A 24,932-nucleotide genomic window follows, 5' to 3' on the forward strand; every position below is an offset into this window, starting at 1 on the left:
TACCAAAAAAGTTTCCTAAAATTGCAAACACTGTATTGAAACTAAAAATATCAGTAGTATTTGTTTTAAAAAATAAAAAAAGTAACAAAGAATCTACAATTTTAGCCTAATTACCTAACAGCACAATTTTAGCCTAATTACATAAATAAGGAATCATACTACAAGGGAAACTGACAAACATAAAAGACAGAAAAAGGAGAAGATACTGTAAATACATGAATAACAGAAAAATAAAAATATTAGACATGTAGAAACTGTAATTAAGGAAATAATTACTTAAAATATTTGTGAATTTCAAAAAGATCTCAGCATGAGTAATAAAAGGATCAATTAAGGAACTGTCCTCAAAGAAACAGAATGTTATGAGCTATTAAGGAGAAAATATAGTTAAGAATAACCATATAAAAATTACATAAAGTTTCAGCTTTTAAGTGCTAGAAAAGGGAAGAGTTTGGGAGAAACTTTTAGTAGGCTAAGAGAAATACAGCCATCATCATAAAGGCAATTTTTTACTAAACTGTCTAACATTAAAAGTAAACTGTTTACAATTCCAAAAGTTCTAAAATAATTTCTAACCAAGTTTTACTTTAGCAGATGTAAACAGATAAAAATAAATAGCAAACATAAAGAGATAAAATGCGAAACATTCATTCATTGATTCATTTATTCATTCAGTAAATATTTATTGAGCAGATTGTGTTAAGCACTGTTCTACTTGGGGACAGTGCAGTCAAGGACAGGATTAACTTACAGCTGACTTGTGGTAGTGTTAATGCTACTCTCCAGGAATACCTGGAAGTCTGGTAGTGACCCTTGGCCAAGATGCAGTGACATGTACTAACTAGTCAGTTGTAATATGCTATTTAATGACCAAAACTAACCTAGAGGCATTCCACATGTGTTTATTTACATGGTTTACTGAAAATGTAGATTGGCAAATTGCATCTGATATAACCAGTTGCAGAAACAACCCCTCAAGAAAATTCCGTCTTGGCTCTCTAGACCAAGGTATCTCACATGTATCCTGATGGTTTATAAATGAAAATCTAAACACATCCTGTGTAACTGAGAAAGGGCCCTGAGAGCTCGGTTGGAAGTGTGGATCTCTTTGCGTTTGCAGGTTCATTCTTTCTCTTGCTGAAAGAAAGCCACATGTGGGTGTACCCTGAGAAGCCTTGTGAGTGTTGTCAATTATTTGACCCTGTGTGACTGTTGAAGCAGGGAACAAAGCAGAATGAAAAGATCTTGCCCCTGTGGAGCTTCCTTTGTAATCGAAAAAGGCAAGCAATAAGCAAAATAAATCAATAGTATGTTATACACATCATGATAGATGCTGTGGAGAAAAACAAAGCTGGAAAGGGTATCAGGAGTTCAAGCAGAAGAGCTAGTGAAACCTCTAATGAGAAGGTGATATTTAAGCAAAGACATGAGTAGTGAGGGAGCATGCAGGTAGACATTTAGGGAAAAATCTTTGCCAGCAGATAAAACAAAGAGCAAAGACACTCAGCTGGGAGGAAGCCAGGGGTAAGCAAGGAGGCTAAAGTAGCTGGAGTAAGACCAATCAGGACAGTAACCGGAGATGAACTCAGACAGGTAATGGGATATCAAATCAAAAGGGGTATCTTAGGTCACTGTCATGACTTTGGCTTTTATTTAATAAGCAGAATGAGATGGGAAGCCACTGGATAGCAGAAGAGTGGCTTATTCTGAATTGCATTTAAAGGCCTTCCTCCAGAAGCTGTGCTAAGAAAAGATTGTAGGTGGGCAAAGGTAGAAGTAGGAAGACCAGTTGGGAAGCTTGGATGTAGCAGTGGTGGTGACAAAAACTAGATGTATTCTACATATATTTCAACAGTAAACCTAATAGGATTACGTGTAAAGTCCAAGAGAAAGAGTGAAATCAAACATGTGTGAATTAAAATAATGAGTTCCAAGCATCTACTGAAGGGTTCCACTTGAATATTTGATACGCCTCTGAAACTTAACTAAGCTTATCACGTTCACTAACAGCCCTGTTCCACCTCCTGTATCCTCTATCTCACCTCAAGTAACTTCTAGCCAATTACACAACCTAGATACTTGAAGGTGATCATTATCTTTTCTTTTTCTCATAGACCCCATATCTGATCAGCTCTCAAATCATCCTTAAAATTTCCCTCAAATCTGTCAAATTCTTTCCATTTCCAGTGTTGTTCTCTTAATTCAGACACTCATGATATCTTCTGGACTACTAGAACAGGGAAGGGAATAAAAAAGAAAAAGATTTCCTGAGTATGTATATGTGCCAGGCAGCAGGCTATGTGATGTACAGTCACTACTTTTTTTTTCATTATTTTACTTTTATTGTTTTTTTTTTTAAAATTATACTTTAAGTTCTAGGGTACATGTGCACAACGTACAGGTTTGTTACATATGTATACATGTGCTGTGTTGGTCTGCTGCACCCATTAACGCGTCATTTACATTAGGTATTTTCCCTAATGCTATGCCTCCCCCGTCCCCCCACCCCATGACAGGCCCCAGTGTGTGATGATCCACACCCTGTGTCCAAGTGTTCTCATTGTTCAGTTCCCACCTATGAGTGAGAACATGGCAGTGTTTGGTTTTCTGTTCTTGTGATAGTTTGCTCAGAATGATGGTTTCCAACTTCATCCACGTCCCTGCAAAGGACAAGATCTCATCCTTTTCTATGGCTGCATAGTATTCCATGGTGTATATGTGCCACATTTTCTTAATCCAGTCTATCATTGATGGACATTTGGGTTGGTTCCAAGTCTTTGCTATTGTGAATAGTGCCACAATAAACATATGTGTGCATGTGTCTTTATAGTGGCATGATTTACAATCCTTTGGGTATATACCCAGTAATGGGATCACTGGGGCAAATTGTATTTCTAGTTCTAGATCCTTGAGGAATCGCCACACTGTCTTCCACAATGGTTTAGTTTATACTCCCACCAACAGTGTAAAAGTGTTCCTATTTCTCCACATCCTCTCCAGCACCTGTTGTTTCCTGACTTTTTAATGATAGCCATTCTAACTGGTGTGAGATGGTATCTCATTGTGGTTTTGATCTGCATTTCTCTGATGGCGAGTGACGATGAGCATTTTTTCATGTGTCTGTTGGCTGTATAAATGTTTTCTTTTGAGAAGTGTCTGTTCATATCCTTTGCCTACTTTTTGATGGGGTTGTTTTTTTCTTGTAAATGTCTTTAAGTTCTTTGTAGATTCTGGATATTAGCCCTTTGTCACATGGGTAGATTGCAAAAATTTTCTCCCATTCTGTAGGTTGCCTGTTCACTCTGATGGTAGTTTCTTTTGCTGTGCAGAAGCTCTTTAGTTTAATTAGATCCCATTTGTCTATTTTGGCTTTTTTTTTTGCCATTGCTTTTGGTGTTTTAGACATGAAGTCCTTGCCCATACCTATGTCCTGAATGGTATTACCCAGGTTTTCTTCTACGGTTTTTATGGTTTTAGGTCTAACATTTAGATCTAATCCATCTTGAATTAATTTTTGTAGAAGATGTAAGGAAGGGATCCAGTTTCAGCTCTCTACATATGGCCTTTCTACATATGGCCAGTTTTCCCAGCACCAATTATTAAATAGGGAATCCTTTCCCCATTTCTTGTTTTTGTCAGGCTTGTCAAAGATCAGATGATTGTAGATGTGTGGTGTTATTTCTGAGGCCTCTGTTCTGTTCCATTGGTCTATATCTCTGTTTTGGTACCAATACCATGCTGTTTTGGTTACTGCAGTCTTGTAGTATAGTTTGAAGTTAGGAAGCATGATGCCTCCAGCTTTGTTCTTTTTCCTTAGGATTGTCTTGGCAATGTGGACTTTTTTAGTTCCATATGAACTTTAAAGTCGTTTTTTCCAATTCTGTGAAGAAAGTCATTAGTAGCTTGATGGGGATGGCACTGAATCTATAAATTATCTTGGAGAGTATGGCGATTTTCATGATATTGATTCTTCCTATCCATGAGTATGGAATGTTCTTCCATTTGTTTGTGTCCTCTTTTATTTCATTGAGCAGTGGTTTGTAGTTCTCCTTGAAGAGGTCCTTCACATCCCTAGTAAGTTGGATTCCTAGGTATTTTTTTCTCTTTGTAGTAATTGTAAATGGGAGTTCACTCATAATTTCGCTGTCTGTCTGTTATTGGTGTATAGGAATGCTTGTGATTTTTGCACATTGATTTTGTATCCTGAGATTTTGCTGAAGTTGCTTATCAGCTTAAGGAGATTTTGGGCTGAGACAATGGGGTTTTCTAAATATACAATCAGGTCATCTGCAAACAGGGACAGTTTGACTTCCTCTTTTCCTACTTGAATATCCTTTATTTCTTTCTCTTGCCTGATTGCCCAGGCCAGAACTTCCAACACTATGTTGAATAGGAGCGATAAGAGAGGGCACCCCTCTCTTGTGCCAGTTTTCAAATGGAGCGTTTCCAGTTTTTGCCCATTCAGTATGATACTGACTGTGGGTTTGTCATAAATAGCTCTTATTATTTTGAGATATCTTCCATCAATACCTAGTTTACTGAGAGTTTTTAGCATGAAGGGCTGTTGAATTTTGTTGAAGGCCTTTTCTGCATCTATTGAGATAATCATGTGGTTTTTGTCTTTGGTTCTGTTTATGCGATGGATTACGTGTATTGATTTGCATATGTTGAACCAGTCTTGCATCCCAGGGATGAAACCAACTTGATCTTGGTGGATAAACTTTTTGATGTGCTGCTGGATTTGCTTTGCCAGTATTTTATTGAGGATTTTCACAACAATGTTCATCAGGGATATTGGTCTAAAATTCTCTTTTTTTTGTTGTGTCTCTGCCAGGCTTTGGTATCAGGATGATGCTGGCCTCATAAAATGAGTTAGGGAGGATTCCTTCTTTTTCTATTGACTGGAATAGTTTCAGAAGGAATGGTACCAGCTCCTCTTTGTACCTCTGGTAGAATTTCCTGTGAATCCATCTGGTCCTGGACTTTTTATTGGTTGGTAGGCTATTAATTATTGCCTCAATTTCAAAGCCTCTTATTGGTCTATTCAGCGATTCAACTTCTTCCTGGTTTAGTCTTGAGAGGGTGTATGTGTCCAGGAATTAATCCATTTCTTCTAGATTTTCTAGTTTGTGTAGAGGTGTTTACAGTATTCTCTGATGGTAGTTTGTATTTCTGTGGGAACGGTGGTGATATCCCCTTTATCTTTTTTTATTGCGTCTATTTGATTCTTCTCTCTTTTCTTCTTTATTAGTCTTGCTAGTGGTCTATCAATTTTGTTGATCTTTTCGAAAAATCAGCTCCTAGATTCACTGATTTTTTGAAGTGTTTTTTGTGTCTCTATCTCCTTCAGTTCTGCTCTGATCTTAGTTATTTCTTGCCTTCTGCTAGCTTTTGAATTTGTTTGCTCTTGCTTCTGTAGTTCTTTTAATTGTGATGTTAGGATGTCGATTTTAGATCTTTCCTGCTTTCTCTTGTGGGCATTTAGTGCTATAAATTTCCCTCTACACACTGCTTCAAATGTGTCCCAGAGATTCTGGTACATTGTGTCTTTGTTCTTACTGGTTTCAAAGAACATCTTTATTTCTGCCTTCATGTTGTTATTTACCCAGTAGTCATTCAGAAGCAAGTTGTTCAGTTTCCATGTAGTTGTGTGGTTTTGAGTGAGTTTCTTCTTTTTTTTTTTTTAATTTATTTTTTTATTATTATTATACTTTAAGTTCTAGGGTACATGTGCATAACGTGCAGGTTTGTTACATATGTATACTTGTGCCATGGTGCTGTGCTGCACCCATCAACTCGTCAGCACCCATCAACTCGTCATTTACATCACGTAAAACTCCCAATGCAATCCCTCCCCCCTACCCCCTCCCCATGATAGGCCCCGGTGTGTGATGTTCCCCTTCCCGAGTCCAAGTGATCTCATTGTTCAGTTCCCACCTATGAGTGAGAACATGCGGTGTTTGGTTTTCTGTTCTTGTGATAGTTTGCTAAGAATGATGGTTTCCAGCTGCATCCATGTCCCTACAAAGGACACAAACTCATCCTTTTTTATGGCTGCATAGTATTCCATGGTGTATATGTGCAACATTTTTTTTTTAATTTATTTATTATTATTATACTTTAAGGTGTAGGGTACATGTGCATAACGTGCAGGTTTGTTACATATGTATACTTGTGCCATGTTGGTGTGCTGCACCCATCAACTTGTCATTTACATCAGGTATAACTCCCAATGCAATCCCTCCCCCCTCCCCCCTCCCCATGACAGGCCCCTGTGTGTGATGTTCCCCTTCCTGAGTCCAAGTGATCTCATTGTTCAGTTCCTACCTATGAGTGAGAACATGCGGTGTTTGGTTTTCTGTTCTTGTGATAGATTGCTAAGAATGATGGTTTCCAGCTGCATCCATGTCCCTACAAAGGACACAAACTCATCCTTTTTGATGGCTGCATAGTATTCCATGGTGTATATGTGCCACATTTTCTTAATCCAATCTGTCACTGATGGACATTTGGGTTGATTCCAAGTCTTTGCTATTGTGAATAGTGCTGCAATAAACATACGAGTGCATGTGTCTTTATAGCAGCATAATTTATAATCCTTTGGGTATATACCCAGTAATGGGATGGCTAGGTCATATGGTACATCTAGTTCTAGATCCTTGAGGAATCGCCTTACTGTTTTCCATAATGGTTGAACTAGTTTACAATCCCACCAACAGTGTAAAAGTGTTCCTATTTCTCCACATCCTCTCCAGCACCTGTTGTTTCCTGACTTTTTAATGATCGCCATTCTAACTGGTGTGAGATGGTATCTCATTGTGGTTTTGATTTGCATTTCTCTGATGGCCAGTGATGATGAGCATTTTTTCATGTGTCTGTTGGCTGTATGAATGTCTTCTTTTGAGAAATGTCTGTTCATATCCTTTGCCCACTTTTTGATGGGGTTGTTTTTTTCTTGTAAATTTGTTTGAGTTCTTTGTAGGTTCTGGATATTAGCCCTTTGTCAGATGAGTAGATTGCAAAAATTTTCTCCCATTCTGTAGGTTGCCTGTTCACTCTGATGGTAGTTTCTTTTGCTGTGCAGAAGCTCTTTAGTTTAATGAGATCCCATTTGTCAATTTTGACTTTTGCTGCCGTTGCTTTTGGTGTTTTAGACATGAAGTCTTTGCCCATGCCTATGTCCTGAATGGTACTACCTAGGTTTTCCTCTAGAGTTTTTATGGTATTAGGTCTAACATTTAAGTCTCTAATCCATCTTGAATTAATTTTCGTATAAGGAGTAAGGAAAGGATCCAGTTTCAGCTTTCTACTTCTGGCTAGCCAATTTTCCCAGCACCAATTATTAAATAGGGAATCCTTTCCCCATTTCTTGTTTCTCTCAGGTTTGTCAAAGATCAGATGGCTGTAGATGTGTGGTATTATTTCTGAGGACTCTGTTCTGTTCCATTGGTCTATATCTCTGTTTTGGTACCAGTACCATGCTGTTTTGGTGACTGTAGCCTTGTAGTATAGTTTGAAGTCAGGTAGCGTGATGCCTCCAGCTTTGTTCTTTTGACTTAGGATTGTCTTGGAGATGCGGGCTCTTTTTTGGTTCCATATGAACTTTAAAGCAGTTTTTTCCAATTCTGTGAAGAAACTCATTGGTAGCTTGATGGGGATGGCATTGAATCTATAAATTACCTTGGGCAGTATGGCCATTTTCACGATATTGATTCTTCCTATCCATGAGCATGGTATGTTCTTCCATTTGTTTGTGTCCTCTTTTATTTCACTGAGCAGTGGTTTGTAGTTCTCCTTGAAGAGGTCCTTTACATCCCTTGTAAGTTGGATTCCTAGGTATTTGATTCTCTTTGAAGCAATTGTGAATGGAAGTTCATTCCTGATTTGGCTCTCTGTTTGTCTGTTACTGGTGTATAAGAATGCTTGCGATTTTTGCACATTAATTTTGTATCCTGAGACTTTGCTGAAGTTGCTTATCAGCTTAAGGAGATTTTGGCCTGAGACAATGGGATTTTCTAAATATATAATCATGTCATCTGCAAAGAGGGACAATTTGACTTCTTCTTTTCCTAACTGAATACCCTTGATTTCTTTCTCTTGCCTGATTGCCCTAGCCAGAACTTCCAACACTATGTTGAATAGGAGTGGTGAGAGAGGGCATCCCTGTCTTGTGCCAGTTTTCAAAGGGAATTTTTCCAGTTTTTGCCCATTCAGTATGATATTGGCTGTGGGTTTGTCATAAATAGCTCTTATTATTTTGAGGTACGTTCCATCAATACCGAATTTATTGAGCAGGCTCTGAAATTGAGGCAATAATTAATAGCCTACCAACCAAAAAAAGTCCAGGACCAGATGGATTCACCACTGAATTCTACCAGAGGTACAACGAGGAGCTGGTATCATTCCTTCTGAAACTATTCCAATCAACAGAAAAAGAGGGAATCCTCCCTAACTCATTTTATGAGGCCAACATCATCCTGATACCAAAGCCTGGCAGAGACACAACAAAAAAAGAGAATTTTAGTCCAATATCCCTGATGAACATCGATGCAAAAATCCTCAATAAAATACTGGCAAACTGGATTCAGCAGCACATCAAAAAGCTTATCCACCATGATCAAGTGGGCTTCATCCCTGGGATGCAAGGCTGGTTCAACATTCGCAAATCAATAAACATAATCCAGCATATAAACAGAACCAAAGACAAGAATCACATGATTATCTCAATAGATGCAGAAAAGGCTTTTGACAAAATTCAACAGCCCTTCATGTTGAGTGAGTTTCTTAATCCTGAGTTCTAATTTAATTGCACTGTGGTCTAAGAGACAGTTTGTTGTGATTCCTGTTCTTTTACATTTGCTGAGGAGTGCTTTACTCCAACTATGTGGTCAATTTTGAAATAAGTGCTGAGAAGAATGTATTCTGTTGATTTGGGGTGGAGGGTTCTGTAGATGTCTATTAGGTCTGCTTGGTGCAGAGCTGAGTTCAAGTCCTGGATATCCTTGTTAACCTTCTGTCTCGTTGATCTGTCTAATATTGACAGTGGGGTGGTAAAGTCTCCCATTATTATTGTGTGGGAATCTAAGTCTCTTTTTAGGTCTCCCAGGACTTGCTTTTTGAATCTGGGTGCTCCTTTATTGGGTGCATATATATTTAGGATACTTAGCTCTTCTTGTTGAATTAAACCCTTTACCATTATGTAATAGCATTGTCTCATTTGATCTTTGTTTAAGTCTGTTTTATCAGAGACTAGGATTGCAACCCCTGCTTTTTTTTTTTTTTTTTTTTGCTTTTCATTTGCTTGGTAGATCTTCCTCCATTCCTTTATTTTGAGCCTATGTGCATCTCTGCACATGAGATGGGTCTCCTGAATTACAGCACATTGATGGGTCTTGACTCTTTATCTAATTTGCCAGTCCATGTCTTTTAATTGGTGCATTTAGCCCATTTACATTTAAAGTTAATATTGTTATGTGTGAATTTGATCCTGTCATTATGATGTTAGCTGGTTATTTTGCCTGTTAGTTGATGCAGTCTCTTCCTAGCATCAATGGTCTTTACAATTTGGCATGTTTTTGCAGTGGCTGGTACCGGTTGTTCCTTTCCATATTTAGTGCTTCCTTCAGGAGCTCTTATAAGGCAGGCCTGGTGGTGACAAAATCTCTCAGCATTTGCTTTTCTGTAAAGGATTTTATTTCTCCTTCACTTATGAAGCTTAGTTTGGCTGGACATGAAATTCTGGGTGAAAATTCTTTTCATTAAGAATGTTGAATATTGGTCCCCACTCTCTTCTGGCTTGTAGGGTTTCTGCTGAGAGATCCACTGTTAGTCTAATGGGTTTCCCTTTGTGGGTAACCTGACCTTTCTCTCTGGCTGCCTTTAGCAATTTTTCTTTCATTTCAACCTTTGTTAATCGACAATTACATGTCTTGGGGTTGCTCCTCTCGAGGAGTATCTTTGTCGTGTTCTCTGTATTTCCTGAATTTGAATGGTGGCCTGCCTTGCTAGTGTGGTAAGTTCTCCTGGATAATGTCCTGAAGAGTATTTTCCAGCTTGGTTCCATTCTCCCTGTCACTTTCAGGTACACCAATCAAATGTAGATTTGGTCTTTTCACGTAGTCCCATATTACTTGGAGGCTTTGCTCATTTCTTTTTACTCTTTTTTCTCTAAACTTCTCGCTTCATTTCATTCATTTGATCTTCAATCACTGATACCCTTTCTTCCACTTGACCAGATAGGCTACTGAAGCTTGTGCATGCATCACGTAGTTCTCATGCCATGGTTTTCAGCTCCATCAGGTCATTTAAGGTCTTCTCTACACTGTTCATTCTAGTTAGCCATTTGTCTAATCTTTTTTCAAGGTTTTAAGCTTGCTTGTGATGGGTTCGGACATCCTCCTTTAGCTCAGAGAAGTTTGTTATTATCGACTTTCTGAAGCCTACTTCTGTCAACTTGTCAAAGTCATTCTCCATCCTGCTTTGTTCCATTGCTGGCAAGGAGCTGTGATCCTTTGGAGGAGAAGGGGCACTCTGGTTTTTAGAATTTTCAGCTTTTCTGCTCTGGTTTCTCCCCATGTTTGTGGTTTTATCTACCTTTGGTCTCTGAAGATGTGACCTACAGATGGGGTTTTGGTGTGGATGTCCTTTTTGTTGATGTTGATGCTATTCTTTTCTGTTTGTTAATTTTCCTTCTAATAGTCAGGTCCCTCAGCTGCAGGTTTGTTGGAGTTTGCTGGAGGTCCACTCCAGACCCTGTTTGCCTGGGTTTCACCAGCAGAGGCTGTAGAACAGCAAATATTGCAGAACAGCAAATATTGCTCCCTGATCCTTCCCCTGGAAGCTTTGTCCCAGAGGGGTACCAGGCTGTATGAGGTGTCAGTCAGCCCCTACTGGGAGGTGTCTCCAAGTTAGGCTACACAGGGGTCAGGGACCCACTTGAGGAGGCAGTCTGTCTGTTCTCAGAGCTCAAACACTGTGCTGGGAGGATCACTGCTCTCTTCAGAGCTGTCACACAGGGACGTTTAAGTCTGCAGAAGTTTCTGCTGCCTTTCATTCAGCTATGTCCTGCCCCGACAGGTGGAGTCTACAGAGGCAGGCAGTCCTCATTGAGCTGTGGTGGGCTCCACCCAATTCACGCCACCTGCCACTTTGTTTACCTACTCAAGCCTCAGCAATGGCAGATGCCCCTCCCCTAGCCAGGCTTGCCACTTCATAGTTCGATCTCAGACTAGTAGTGAGCAAGGGTCCATGGGCGTGGGACCTGCTGAGCCAAGCACAGGATATGATCTCCTGGTGTGCCGTTTGCTAAGACTGTTGGAAAAGCACAGTGTTTAGTTGGCAGTATCCCAATTTTCCCAGTACAGTCTGTCATGGCTCAGAAAAGGAAATCCTTTTTTCCCTTGGCTCAGAAAAGGAAATCCCCAAACTCCTTGTGCTTCCCAGGTGAGGTGATGCCCCCCCAGCTTTGGCTCACCCTCCATGGGCTGCACCCACTTGCCAACCAGTCCCAGTGAGATGAACCAGGTACCTCAGTTGGAAATGCAGAAATCACCCATCTTCTGTGTTGATCACGCTGGGAGCTGCAGACTGGAGCTGTTCATATTCGGTCATCTTGGAACCCACTTCCTACAGTCACTATTTTTTAATCAAAATTATCCTAACTGATTTACCCCATGCTAATCTTTCCATATTCCAATATATTTTCTAACAGTAATTTTCAAACACAGATCTGATCATGTCATTTCACTGTTTCAATGACTCTGGGGCTTTTTACATCCTAATCCCTCTGCCTTGATATATTTTTACATCATCATTTATTCACATTATTCGTTCATTAATATATGTGTATTTATCCAATAGAACCTACCTCAAGAAAATCCTTAGGTGCATAAACAGGTCTGAAAAGGCTTAAATCTAGAATAAGATAGATTATAAATAAAATTTCAGCTAATAATATATGAAGTCTTATTAAATAAATGTAATCATTCTTTCATATGTTATCATACAGATAGATTAATTCAAACATTTCTTGAGAATCAATTATTTGTCATACATGCATTAAATACAGAGAACACTAAAATGAAAAGACAATTTCTGCCCTTCCCATCCTAGATGACATATTCTGGAACAAATTAAGAGCATCCTATTCACAGATCGTAATTATTTATAACTGAATTGGCCAAACAAGGTCAATGTAACATAAAGGTTCTATATGAGAATTTTCAATGTACTTAAAATACAAACAATGCATTCTTAGTGAATTCCTCTAGTTGTATTAAACTATTCCCCCTTTTGAACTCAAATAACTATACATAATAACTCTATTATGGTATTTATCTCTTACCTAGTTCCCTACATGTATTTTAGCAGTGGTAAAGGAGGGGGAGGAGGGGTTATGTACATGTCTGTCTATACAATTACAGGCATCTATCATAGTAAATGAAGTATAGTTGTTATTCATTTTACATTTACAAAATTGACTACATTTTAAATATTAAAATGAACAAAAATAAATTCTTTAAAACATTTTAAAGTCTTCAAATGTATTTTTCACTATCCTATTTTTAACAACCCAATATAATTAAGCTTGCACAATATTTACTTTAATTAAAAGACAAGAATCTCAAAAATCCACTGGATAATTTATTATTTTATAAAAATGTTTTTAAATGCTGCTTTAAAAAAGGATAAATAAGGCCAGGCACAGTAGCTCACACCTGTAATCCCAGCACTTTGGGAGGCTCTGGTGGGAGGATCGGAGGATTACTTGAAGCCAGGAGTTCAACAGAGAGAGCCAGGGCAACATAGCAAAACCCCATCTCTACAAAAAAATAAAAAAATTAGCCAGGCATGGTGGTACGTGCCTGTCGTCTTTGCTACTCAGGAGGCTGAGATGAAAGGACCCTCTGAGCCCAGGAGTTTCAGGTTAAAGGGAGCTGTGATCAGGCTACTGCACTCCAGCACAGGTAACAGAGCAAGACCCTGTCTCTAAAAACACAAACAAACAAGCAAAAAGCTGCTCCTGATGTCTGTATTTATTAGCTGCATGTGGTGTCTGGGAGTTTAAGTAGGCCAGTCTAACTCTGGTTTTCCAGAAGACAGAAAATTAATGAGAAGGAAAATTAACATCTTCACAAAAGAATCGTTAATTATGTTATTTTGCATCCACGGTTAAGAAGGCAATCTTTTTCCACTACTACATTCAGAAAAAATTGTTCACATACCTGGTTCATCAGTTCCCATTTCATTCCATTTATTAAGAAGTTCTTTCTGTTCTCCAACTGGCCTCTGGAAAAGGTAATTTAAAACTGGTTTCATTTCATTTTTTGAAGTCTAGCAATACAACTAAAAATAAGAATCAATAACTTATTTAAAAGCTTACATAAACTACAATAACAGGATAAATAATTTCATTTAAACATGTTGAATTTGGGGTGTAACTGCATTTAAATTATTATTTAACTATTGTGTTATATCTAGTCTCAATGGCCTAGTTAGAACATGGTGCTAATGAGTCCAATAAAAGAAGGTAAGTGATCTGTACTGGCCAGTACATTTCACAAAGAAAAACTGCTCCTCAGCCACATACTACATCTCTTACCCCCATCCAGCAGACTCAGCAAAGCATCGTAAGGGGGACTGGCCAAGAGAGTGTGACTAAGAGTTAGTAGCATCATCTTCCTATATGAAAGGCAGTATATTATACAATACTACATATTTAGACAGTTTTTAATATAAATGTATCCTTTTTAAATACCATCCTTCTGGTGCCTTCAGCAATTTTTCCTTGGATATTATTCAAAGTATACCCACTACATCCTGTCCAACAACAGGGAATAAATAGCAGGTAGGGAGAATGAAGTAAAGGGAAACTGACTCTCTCCTACTTGTGAGCAGCTACAAAGAATACAAAACATCCCTCAAGTGTTTTTTCTTTTCTTTCTCATCTTTTCTCCTCAATGCTCAGAGTAACGTAAGTGTTGAATATTAGATCTAAATAGAATTCCAGTTCTACAGAGAGAAGACCAATTATCCTTTTTGTTTCCTATGTTAATACCGAAAGATGGTACCGTATTGCCTGTTACAAGATCACAGTATGCCTGAACTCTATCTATGATTCAAGAAATATGGCTATTGTGCTAATGAGCCAAAAAGTAAGGAGACTAAAGGTAATTAAAATATTTAAAGCATATTGCTAATCTTTACAGCCAAATCCTAACTCATCTATACTACAGATTCATATTTCTATTTATTTACAAAGACACAGGTTTGTTACAATAATTATTATAGCACACGAAATAGAAATCTATATAGAATGTACCCACATAATTGGCCTTTTACAGATTTTTGTTTCAAACCAAGTTGATATACTAGTAAAAATAAATAAATAGGCCAGGCGCAGTGGCTCACATCTGTAATCCCAGCACTTTGGGAGGCCAAGGTGGGCAGATCATGAGGTCAGGAGATCGAGACCCTCCTGACTAACACAGTGAAACCCCGTCTCTACCAAAAATACAAAAAAATTAGCCAGGCGTGGTGGCACGTGCCTGTAGTCCTAGTTACTTGGGAGGCTGAGGCAGGAGAATTGCTTGAACCCAGGAGGCAGAGGTTGCAGTGAGCCGAGATCGCGCCACTGCACTCCAGCCTGGGTGATAGAGTAAGACTCTGTCTCTAAATAAATAAATAAATAAATGTGCCTAACAGTTATATAACTTCATGATACTTTCTAGTATTTGATTCACAATGAAATACTTAAACAGAAAAATGTTTAAAAGTACCTTTCGTGCCAGTGGGATACTCAGTTCAGTGCACATACTATTTAAACTCTTCAAAATTCTTTTTTCCCAACTTCCCTGAAATATAAAAAACAATCAATTATCTTTTCCAGTAACAATACTAAAACTAATAAAAAATATTAAAGATATTATGAATTACATAGAAATGGTAAGGTTGGTTGAGATTGGTTATCCCTATTTATTAGTTCACTCAACAAATACTAACTATTGCCTACTATATTCCAGATGCTATCCTTTGTGCTATGAACTAAGCAGTGAATAACAGAAAGCCTCAGTCCTCAAATAACTGACATTTTAGTTGAGGATGGGAATAAGCATAGATTTTTTTAAAATGTCAACAAGTCATATGGTAATAAACGTTATATAGAAAACATTTATGAAATGCTTAAATTTAACTTATCTTTTTATCTGATATTTTCTATCTAACATTTTTCTATCAGATAAAAAGATAAGTTAAATTTAAGCATCTCATAAATGTTTAATACTTAGGAATCCCATTAATGACCTAGTAAAAGGTAAAAATGTACAGAATTTTTTTTATTACATTGTAATTTTCCCCAAAATGAAATTTCACCCCTAAATACTTCAGCATGCACATTCTTAGAATAAGGACCTTTTCCAACATATCTATTTCCAACATACCTTTTAGGTATCAGCTTAAATATCCCTTCTTCCATTAAGACTTCTCACCTGGTACCCAACCAAGATAGCATTAGGTGACTTTGCTTATGGGCTCTCATAGCACCCTGTCCTTCACCTATCATGGTACAAATCACACTGTGTCTAGCACATAACAGATGCTCAATAATTAAACAGATTTCTACTCTAAGTAATGTTGTAAGTATTTAAAAAAATTTTAATGTAATGGCCCAAGCAGTGAATGAACAGAAAAAAATCATCTGAAGGATAAATATCGAGCTTTGTGAAATGTATAAAGTTCAGTTTACTATATTTATAGAAACAGATTTTCAAGAATAAGAGCATACTCAATACATTACATGAAATAGCCCCCCAATTAACTCTATTTATTGGCCTATTTTAATTCTCTCCTTAACTATAAATAATTCTCTTAGATCCAAAACTTATTTGGTACCTCTTATTTGGGTACATTGTTAATGAGTAAACATTTGTTATAATGATACAACCTACCTTCCACATTCAATATCTTTACACCCACCTTATTCAGATAAATCTCATTCACCTTTCTGATGTCAGATTAAGTATCATTTCCTCTAACGAACCTTCTGTTACCTGCTGCCTCCCACCCCCAATGGTGGAGGAAACAGGTAAGAAAAAGCTTATTAAAAATACTTCTAATTAAATGATCGCAATAAAATAAAATTTGTATACATATTAAAAATCCAATTCCTGGATTTTTATTTATCCTATCATAAAGAACCAAACTGCTAGCTATTAAATTATCGCTACAAATGTTCTCATTTTCAATCACTCATGCAAACAGCTCTAGAATTGATAAAAAGGCATTAACTCTCAGACATAAAAACAAAACTAAACATATTAAATACAATAGAAATCGATGTGTAGCTCATAATATACAGAGTTGACCCTTGAACAACACAGGCTTGAACTGTGTGGGTTTACTTATATTTACATTTTTTCCAATATGAGCAACAATTTCAAAAAACCTCACAGACAAACCACATAGCCTAGACATACTGAAAATTTTAAGAAAAAGTTGAGTTTGTTCTGAATGCATAAAATATATGTAGATACTACTAGTCTATTTTATCATTTCCTACCATAAAGTATACACAAAACTATTATAAAAAATTAAGATTTATTAAAAACATATATATACTTTCAGATTATACATGGTACCATTTGAAGTTGAGAGAAATATAAACAAACATAAAGATGCAGTATTAAATCACAACTGCATAAAATTAACTGTAGGACATACTGTATTACTGTAACAATTTTGTAGCTACCTCCTCTTGCTATTGCAGTGAATTCAAGTGCTGTGAGTATCTGCTTGAAACCCTGGGTGATGCTAATCATCTCCATGTGAGCAGTTCCACAGGCCTGTAAATTGTGTACTGCAGTAAAAAGTGATCTCTCGCTGTCTCACTTTTTTTATTGTGTTGAGCACAATATTGTCCCTGAATAATAGCATGGGACCCATACAAAAAGCCACTAGTGATGCTAGAAATGCTCCCAAGAAGAAAAGTCATGACATTGCAAGAAAATGTTGAATTGCTTGATATGTATGGAAGATTGAAGTCTGCAGCTGCAGTTGCCCATCACTTCAAGAGAAATGAATCCAGCATAAGGACCATTGTAAAAAAAGAAAAGGAAACTCATGAAGTCATTGCTGTAGCTACACCACCAGTGGTGAAAACTTCGCTTTTTTTTTTTGCAAAATACTCTTTCATCTAGTATTGAAAATACAACTTTTATGTGGGTGCAGGGTTACTAAAAGGCATACCTATAGACTCCAAATATGATTTGAGAAAAAGTGAAGTCATTATATGACAATATAAAGCAAAGAAAGGTAAAGGATCTAAAGCTGGAGTATTTAATCCCAACCAAGGATGGTTTGATAATTTTCAAAATCAGTTTGGCTTAAAAATATCAAGATAACAAGAGAAGCAGCTTCTGCTGACCAAGAGGCAGAAGATGAGTTCCCAGATGCCATTAAAATCATTGAGGAAAAAGAATATCTGGCTGAACAGGTTTTTAATGCAGAAGAGAGTGCCTTATTCTGGGGGGGGGGGAAATGCCACATAGGACTTTTATTAGTAAGTAAGAGAAGCAAGTACCAGGATTTAAGGCAAGAAGAAATAGGCTAATTCTACCATTTTGTGTAAATGCAATTAAGTTTAGGACCAGGACTGCCCTTATCTGTAAAGCTGCTAACCCCTGAGCCTTAAAGGGAAAAGATAAACACCAATTGCCAGGCTTTTGGTTTTACAACAAGAAAGCCTGGACAACAAGAACACTTTTTTTGGATTGGTTCAATTTATGCTTTGTCCCTGATGTCAGGAAGTACCTTATCAGTAAAGGACTGTTTTTAAAGCTCTTTTGATATTGGACAATGCCCTCCACCTCGCAGAACACCATGAGTTCAACACAGAAGATATCAAATTGGTCTACTTACCCTCAAACACAATGTCTCTAATTCAGCCTCTAGGCCTGGGTCATAGGGACCTTTAAGGCTCATTATATACAGCACCCTATGGAAAAGATTTGCCAATGCTATGGAAGAAAAACCCAATACAGAGATCATCATGACAGTCTGGAAGACACATACCATTGAAGACGCCATTGTTGTTATGGAAAAAGCTGTGAAAGCCATCAACCCCAAAACAGTAAATTCCTGCTGGAGAAAACTGTTTCCAGATGTTGTAAAGACTTCACAGGATTTACAAGAGAGTCAATCAAGGAAATAAGAGATTGTAGATATGACCAAAAAAGGTTAGGAGTGAAGGGTTGCAAGATACGGATTTTAGAGAAATTCAACAGCTAATAGACACCACACTAGAGGAATTAATTAAAAACAACTTGATGGAGATGAGTGCTTCCAGACCACTGTCAGAAAATGAGGAAGAACACATAGAAGCGGTGCCAAAAAGCAAATTGACATCAGATAATCTGGCAGAAGAGTTCTGATTATTCAAGACTGCTTTTGACTTCAGTGTCCATATCATAGAAAGGTCCATTTTGCAACACGGACCCTTAAAACTAAAGCAAACCAGTGAAAGAGGACTGGAACCATATAGAAATATTTTTAGAAAAATGAAAAAGTAAAAATGTCAAATGGGAGTTCCAATGTATTTCTGTAACATTACACCACGTGTGCCTGCCCCTCCTGTATCCCTTCCACCTCCTCTACCTCTTTTGCCTCTGCCAGGCAAGACAGCAAGACCAGCCCTTCCTCTTCCTCCTCCTCCTCAGCCTACTCAGCGTGAAGATGATTTATGATAATTTATGATGAAGATATTTATGATGATCCACTCCCACTTAATAAATAATTTTTCTTACTTATGATTTTCTTCATAACATTTTCCTTTCTCTGGCATTCTTTATTGTAAGAATATAATATATAATATATATAACATATAAAATATGTGTTAATCCACTTAATATTATCAGTGAGGTTTCTGGTCAACAGTAGGCTATTAGTAATTAAGTTTTGGGGGAGTCAAAACTTATATGTGAATTTTTGACTGCATGAAGGGTCAGCACCCCTAAACGCCACATTGTTTAAGGGTCAGCTCTTCTATACAAATTTTCAAGACTGCAATACACAATTTTAAAACAGCATAAAACTCACTAAAAATTCAAACATGAAGACCATTCAAAACAGAAAGATAACTTTTGGAATGACACCTAGACAAGATGTTGAATATTTGTTAACTTATCCTTTAAATAATTATTTTGGCAAAAACAGCTCATTCAGGTATTTTCTGTAAAGCGATGAATCACAGTTGTCCAAATAGATATCCCTTTGTGACAAGAATTTCAATTTACCAACTCTAAATTTAACATTAGATGTAACATATAGAGAAAGAAGTCAAGACAAAACAGTTACACAGAAAACATATTAGACATTATAAGAAAGTATTCTGAATGGAAAGAATTGATGAAACACAACCATGTGATTTACATGTGTTTACATATGTTATTTTACTTGATGAAACACAACTATGTGATTTACATGTGTTTACACATGTTATTTTACTAACCTATAAGATGTGTATCATTACTATCATTTTACAAATGAGGAAACTTAAAAAATAACACATAAAAGCATAATGAGAAAGACTATTAAGAATGTAAGAAGTGCTGATTAAAACTTATTTGATTACCATTTTTTTCTGAGCTATACAATTAAAGCAGAAACCTAGAGATGACCCGGAACAGAGAAATACTACGACTAAGCATTGAGGAAAGAAAAAAAACAGTATATCCAATTCAGAAAAGTGGGGATTTTTTATAACTAGAACAGGGGGAAATGGGGTATATTATCTGAGTTTTTAAATGACGAAAATACATTGATTTAGCAAATATTTATTAGCCACCTATTAAATACATGCCACTAAAGAGGAATAAAACAGCATTCCTGTCACTAAGAAACACATCACTTTTGTAGTGGAAGTCAGGAGGATAAGAGAGATATACAAATAATATGGGACAGAGATAGTTTGTAAAAAGTTCATACAATCTCTATCAGTCAATATGTCATAAACTACAGAAAAAACATGAAAGAATGAACAAAGAAACAGGAAAGCTAGATATGGCTAAACTTGAACATTGTCAATTGAACATATACTACTTCCTTGAAAATCCTACAAATAATGAAAGAAAAGTGACCCCAGTTGCTGGCCACGTCTATCCTCTGTCCCATATCTGTAACACTATGTCAAGGTGGAGAGGTCTTTTCCAAGGTATCTCTTGCAAGAACTTCAGTCAGATGGTCAGTGAAGTCATTTCCATTGAAATCTTGGATGGTCAAAGCAATCAGTTCCATAGTTATCAGAAACAGAAACAGAATTTCCTGACAATGAGGGGAAATCCAAGATGAAGAAGCAAGCGGCTGCTTTCAAGCTTGGCCATCCTTTAGGTTCCCTCAAGAACTCTAATCTTAATTAAGTGGTATCCATTCATTCCCTTGTTCACTCGCTGACTCACTGACTAATATATTAATATACTGAATGCTGTCTATGTGCCAAGCACAAAATGAGGACCAGTGAGTAAATGTAGTAAGGAGCAGACGACTATGCAATATGAAAAAGATACTTTGCAACAATTAGAAATATTGACCTCAAATATAACTTAACTCAGTGAAATTATGAGCTCCTTTTTTCCAGAAGTCCTGGAGCAAAAGGAAGTGAGAAGTGAACATTTGCCAGAGTTTGGACTGGATAAACTTGAGGTCCACTCTAGCTCCAGTTTTATAGACAACAATTTTTCTCAGGTCCTATTCGTGGAGGTGGATAATTAGTCCCTAAGTCTTAGAAGAAATGCCAAAAAAAAAAAAAAAAGCATATGCCTGTGCTATTATTTAAATAATTTCAATGTACATTTAGCACCCCAAAATAAATAAATAGATGGTTTCCACCCAAAAGACTTACAAAATAAATTCAAAGCGTTCATGTTATCCAAAAGGAAAGTGAATGGTTTTTTACATTTAAAATGTTCAGATAGGAAGATATTTACCTTTTATCCAAACCTGTATCCTCTCTAAATAAAATTATTGTTGCCTTCAAGTAAATTTCCCTAATAACTGGAATCTATGGTATTGACTCAAAGGATTTCAGGAATTCCATAAATAAAGCAATTTCTAAGTATGAGAAGCAAAAAATTTATAAAAGACTCACAATTATACTATTTTTTAAAATTAGTATAGCATTACTACTTTTTAATAACAATGAAGGTAAATAAAATGTCTTTTAAACCATATATTAAACAAATAGCATGTAAAAAAACTTAAGAAATTATAAAATCAGAAAACTATTTTCTTCACCCTGACAAAAAATAAAACTAAAATAACTATAACCCAGATATCTAATAGAAAAACATTTTAGTAATTCTTCTCTGATTATAAAAATAATATATCAAACAAAACAACCAATATTAATATTTTGTCTTTCATTTTTCTATGCATATATATGTGTGTAATTGAGACATATAAACACATATATTTTGGATTAAAGTGAAATTATATTGTTTTATATTTTGCATTCTCCATATAAGATTATAATGTATGCCTTTTTGTATTCATTACAATTCTTCAAAAATGACATTTTTGATGCCTATATAGCATTGTTTCTTTTGGAAACAGCATGTCATATTTAAGCAAGCTCTATTGTTATCCATTTCGATTCTTTTTAATTTTTTACTATTATTATGAACATAAGTTTCTGTGTTTCTGATTCTTTCCTTTATACAAGGTTCTAGAAGTGGAATTACTAGGTCAAAGGGTCTGAATATTTTCTAGGAATATTCTCTATTTTTTCTTTATGCTATTCATTCATAATTTTTAAAAAATATCTATTATCTACCATGGACTGGGGACTGTGCCAGATGTTAGAGATACAGTGGTGAAAAGAGAGACTCAGGTCCTACTTCATAGAGACTAAAGAATATAAGTGATGATACAAACAACCCAAGTATTATAGTAGAGAAGTATAGGGGGCCTGCCGTGTGGAGGATGGACAAGACAGGAAAAGTACCTGAGTATCTGAGATCTGGGAGTCAGAGAGTCTTCCTAAACAATCTATCATCTCACTTGATAACATAAGTGATGTGCAGAAGCTAGCAAGAAATATATGGGATGAGAGGAGGCAGTTTCAAGTATACCCAGAAACATATGGGATGAGAGGAGACAGTTTCAACTATAGCCAGAAATACATGGGATGAGAGGAGGCAGTTTCAAGTAGACACAGTGGCATGAGCAAAAGTTCTCCTATTGCAACAAGTGGAGGAGGTCAAGTATGATTAGAGAAAGAGAAAGTATGTGCATGGCAGGCTGGGGAAGAACGGTACGAGAAGGCAAGAGATGAGACTGGAACTAAAGAAGTCAAGATCATTTCTACCTTTGTTAAGCCATAATAAAGAATTTGAGCTCTATCCTCAAGGTATTGGAAATTTTAGGAAATGGAGTGACAGTATAGAAGGCAAAAAGACCATTAGGAAGGGGATGAGAACTGAAGTAATGCAAAATTAACAAAATTATCATATTTGCCAAGGTTACTGGATTGACAGAGAACAGAATAAATTCAACCACATAGCACATCTTGAGTTTGCCTAAGCATTTCTGAACTAGATAGACTGAATATCAGGTAATGTGAATTCTGGAGCCAGGGTGTCCAGTTTCAAATCTCAGCTCTACCACTTTCTCATTTTGTAAAGTGAGACCTAAGAACACATTAGTAACTCACCTCATAGGGTTATCGTGAATATTATTAAAAGAGTGAGTACATGTACAGCACTAGAATGGTACCTAGGATATAATTAGAGATCTATATGCTTATTAGTATTGTTTCACAAGAAAACTCATGCACTTATATTTATCACACTGTATATCTTCAAATACGGCTTTCACTGAAGGGTGTAGCAAAGTAGTTCCCAAGGTATTTTACATGGAAATAGGGTTTCATGATCACGTAAGCTTGAACAACACTGGATTAAATAAAATTAAACAGGTTTCTTTCCTGCAGAACTTCTCCAAACCTTTAACATGCCAAAATAAACTGTGAGAAACAAAATTAGAAAATATTAAAACTCAAAGTAGAAAATGAATATCCATGAGTCCATACTGATATAAATAAATAATTGAATACATAAATAAATGGGGAAGAAGAGAAAACTCTTTCATGCAGAAGAATTCCAAATAATTTAGGTAGATACCCCTCCTTAAGGAAATGGAACATAATTCTCCACTCCTTAAGTATGGGCGATATGTAGCGACTTACTTCCAAAGAGTACAGTACGGAAAGAGGGAAAAAGAGTAACATTACAATGAAGAAGGCTCACAAATACTACCTCAGTCAGATGATCAAGGTCAACATCAACAGCGATAAATCATGCTAATAGTATGTACCCTGATATGATGTGATAAATGTAAATGGCATTTTACATCTGTGATCTTCCTCCAAAAAACCCACAATCCCAGTCTAATTATGAGACAACATCAGATAAATTCCAAGAGAGGGATATTCTACAAAATACCTGAACAGTACTTCTCAAAACTGCCAAAGTCATCAAAAACAAGTAAAGTCTGAGAAACTGTCATAGCCAAGAAGAGCCTAAGGAGACATGACAACCAAATGTAATGTGGTGTCCTGGATGGGATCCTGAGTCAGAACAAGGACATTAGGTTGCAACTAAGGAAGTCTAAATAAAATACGGACTTTAGTTCATAATAATGTATCGACCAATATGGCTCATTAATTATAACAAATGTACCATACTAATGTTAAGATATTAATAATAAGGGAAACTGGGTATGAGATCTATGAGAACTCTCTGTGCTAACTTCTCAAAACTCTTCTAAAACATAAAGTCTAGTAAAAATAGTAAAACAAATTGTGATTCATCAAGAGGAAAGCAGTGTTCCTCAATTTGCAGACTTACTTGCCCAAGGAACCCTTTTTTGTGGAGCATATCTCAAGGTTAGTATTTAGCAGAAAACATTCTTGGAAATGCTGATGCAGAACAAGAAGCTTCATAAACTCATGAGCCCAGAAAATTAAGTACTAGAGTAGCTTGCCAGAAACTGCAGGAAGCTGATTTATAACCCAACTCTGAAGACACGATCAAGAGCTAAGTGAAGTTAAAGTAATTCATAAAACTTTAATCGAAAAAAAAATGAACTGAATTTTTCCAGGGTACAATTCAAAATATTTTCTGCCCATGTTTTACTGAATACAAAGTGAAAAGAAACACTAACTGGATTTTTAAAGCTTCATTTTTGTTAAAAGGGGCAAAGAAGAACCTGGTAAGAAACCACTTGTATATTACTCCTTCCCAGTGCGCGGACGAAACTTCCTAGTTACTTTCCGCTAGTCACACAGCACTTTTTACTTTGTATTACATCTAGTGTCCAAGTCTTATTTCAATTACTAAACCTTGCAATTACCTGAAGGCAGAATCTGTATCTAACTTATTTCTGAATTTCTGCAGCACAGAATCTTCTACTGAGTAGGTATTCAGTAAATATCCTTAAACTATTGTAATAACTGGGAAAAGAGATGGCTAACTCATTTACTATCAATCCAACATAAAGTTACTAAGTTTCTGCTACATAAAGGCCAGTGTACTAGATGCAGCAGTTATGTAAAAATATTTTTAAACTGTTACTTCTTTCAAGAGGCATATAATAAAATGTCAGAAAGATGTATACAGAAATTACTATAACAGGTCGGGCCCAGTGGCTCAGGCCTGTAATCCCAGCACTTTGGGAGACTGAGGCGGGTGGATCACTTGAGGTCAGGAGTTTGAGACCAGCCTGGCCAACATGATGAGACCCATCTCTACTAAAGATATAAAAATTTTTGCACATTAATTTTGTATCCTGAGACTTTGCTGAAGTTGCTTATCAGCTTAAGGAGATTTTGGGCTAGGATGATGGGGTTTTCTAAATATACAATCATGTCATCTGCAAACAGGGAC

General features: G+C 36.6%; 1 protein-coding gene across 3 annotated transcripts in view; it reads right to left on the reverse strand.

Moving 5' to 3' along the window:
• The window catches only part of LOC105487814 (TBC1 domain family member 19), a 160,398-nt gene that overhangs the window by 99,029 nt on the left and 36,437 nt on the right, over positions 1-24,932 (reverse strand). For all 3 annotated transcript variants that reach the window (XR_011621410.1, XM_071093768.1, XM_011751428.2), the window contains exons 5-7: positions 14,778-14,852; positions 13,224-13,287; positions 11,867-11,913 (exon numbers count right to left, since the gene is read on the reverse strand). Coding sequence is in view for 2 of the 3 variants with exons in the window: in XM_071093768.1 (XP_070949869.1) it covers positions 11,867-11,913; positions 13,224-13,287; positions 14,778-14,852 (186 nt within the window). In the remaining variant the exon portion in view is untranslated. The remainder of the gene's footprint in view (positions 1-11,866; positions 11,914-13,223; positions 13,288-14,777; positions 14,853-24,932) is intronic.

This window comes from Macaca nemestrina, chromosome 3, assembly GCF_043159975.1.
Source record: "Macaca nemestrina isolate mMacNem1 chromosome 3, mMacNem.hap1, whole genome shotgun sequence".
Lineage (NCBI taxonomy): Eukaryota > Metazoa > Chordata > Mammalia > Primates > Cercopithecidae > Macaca > Macaca nemestrina.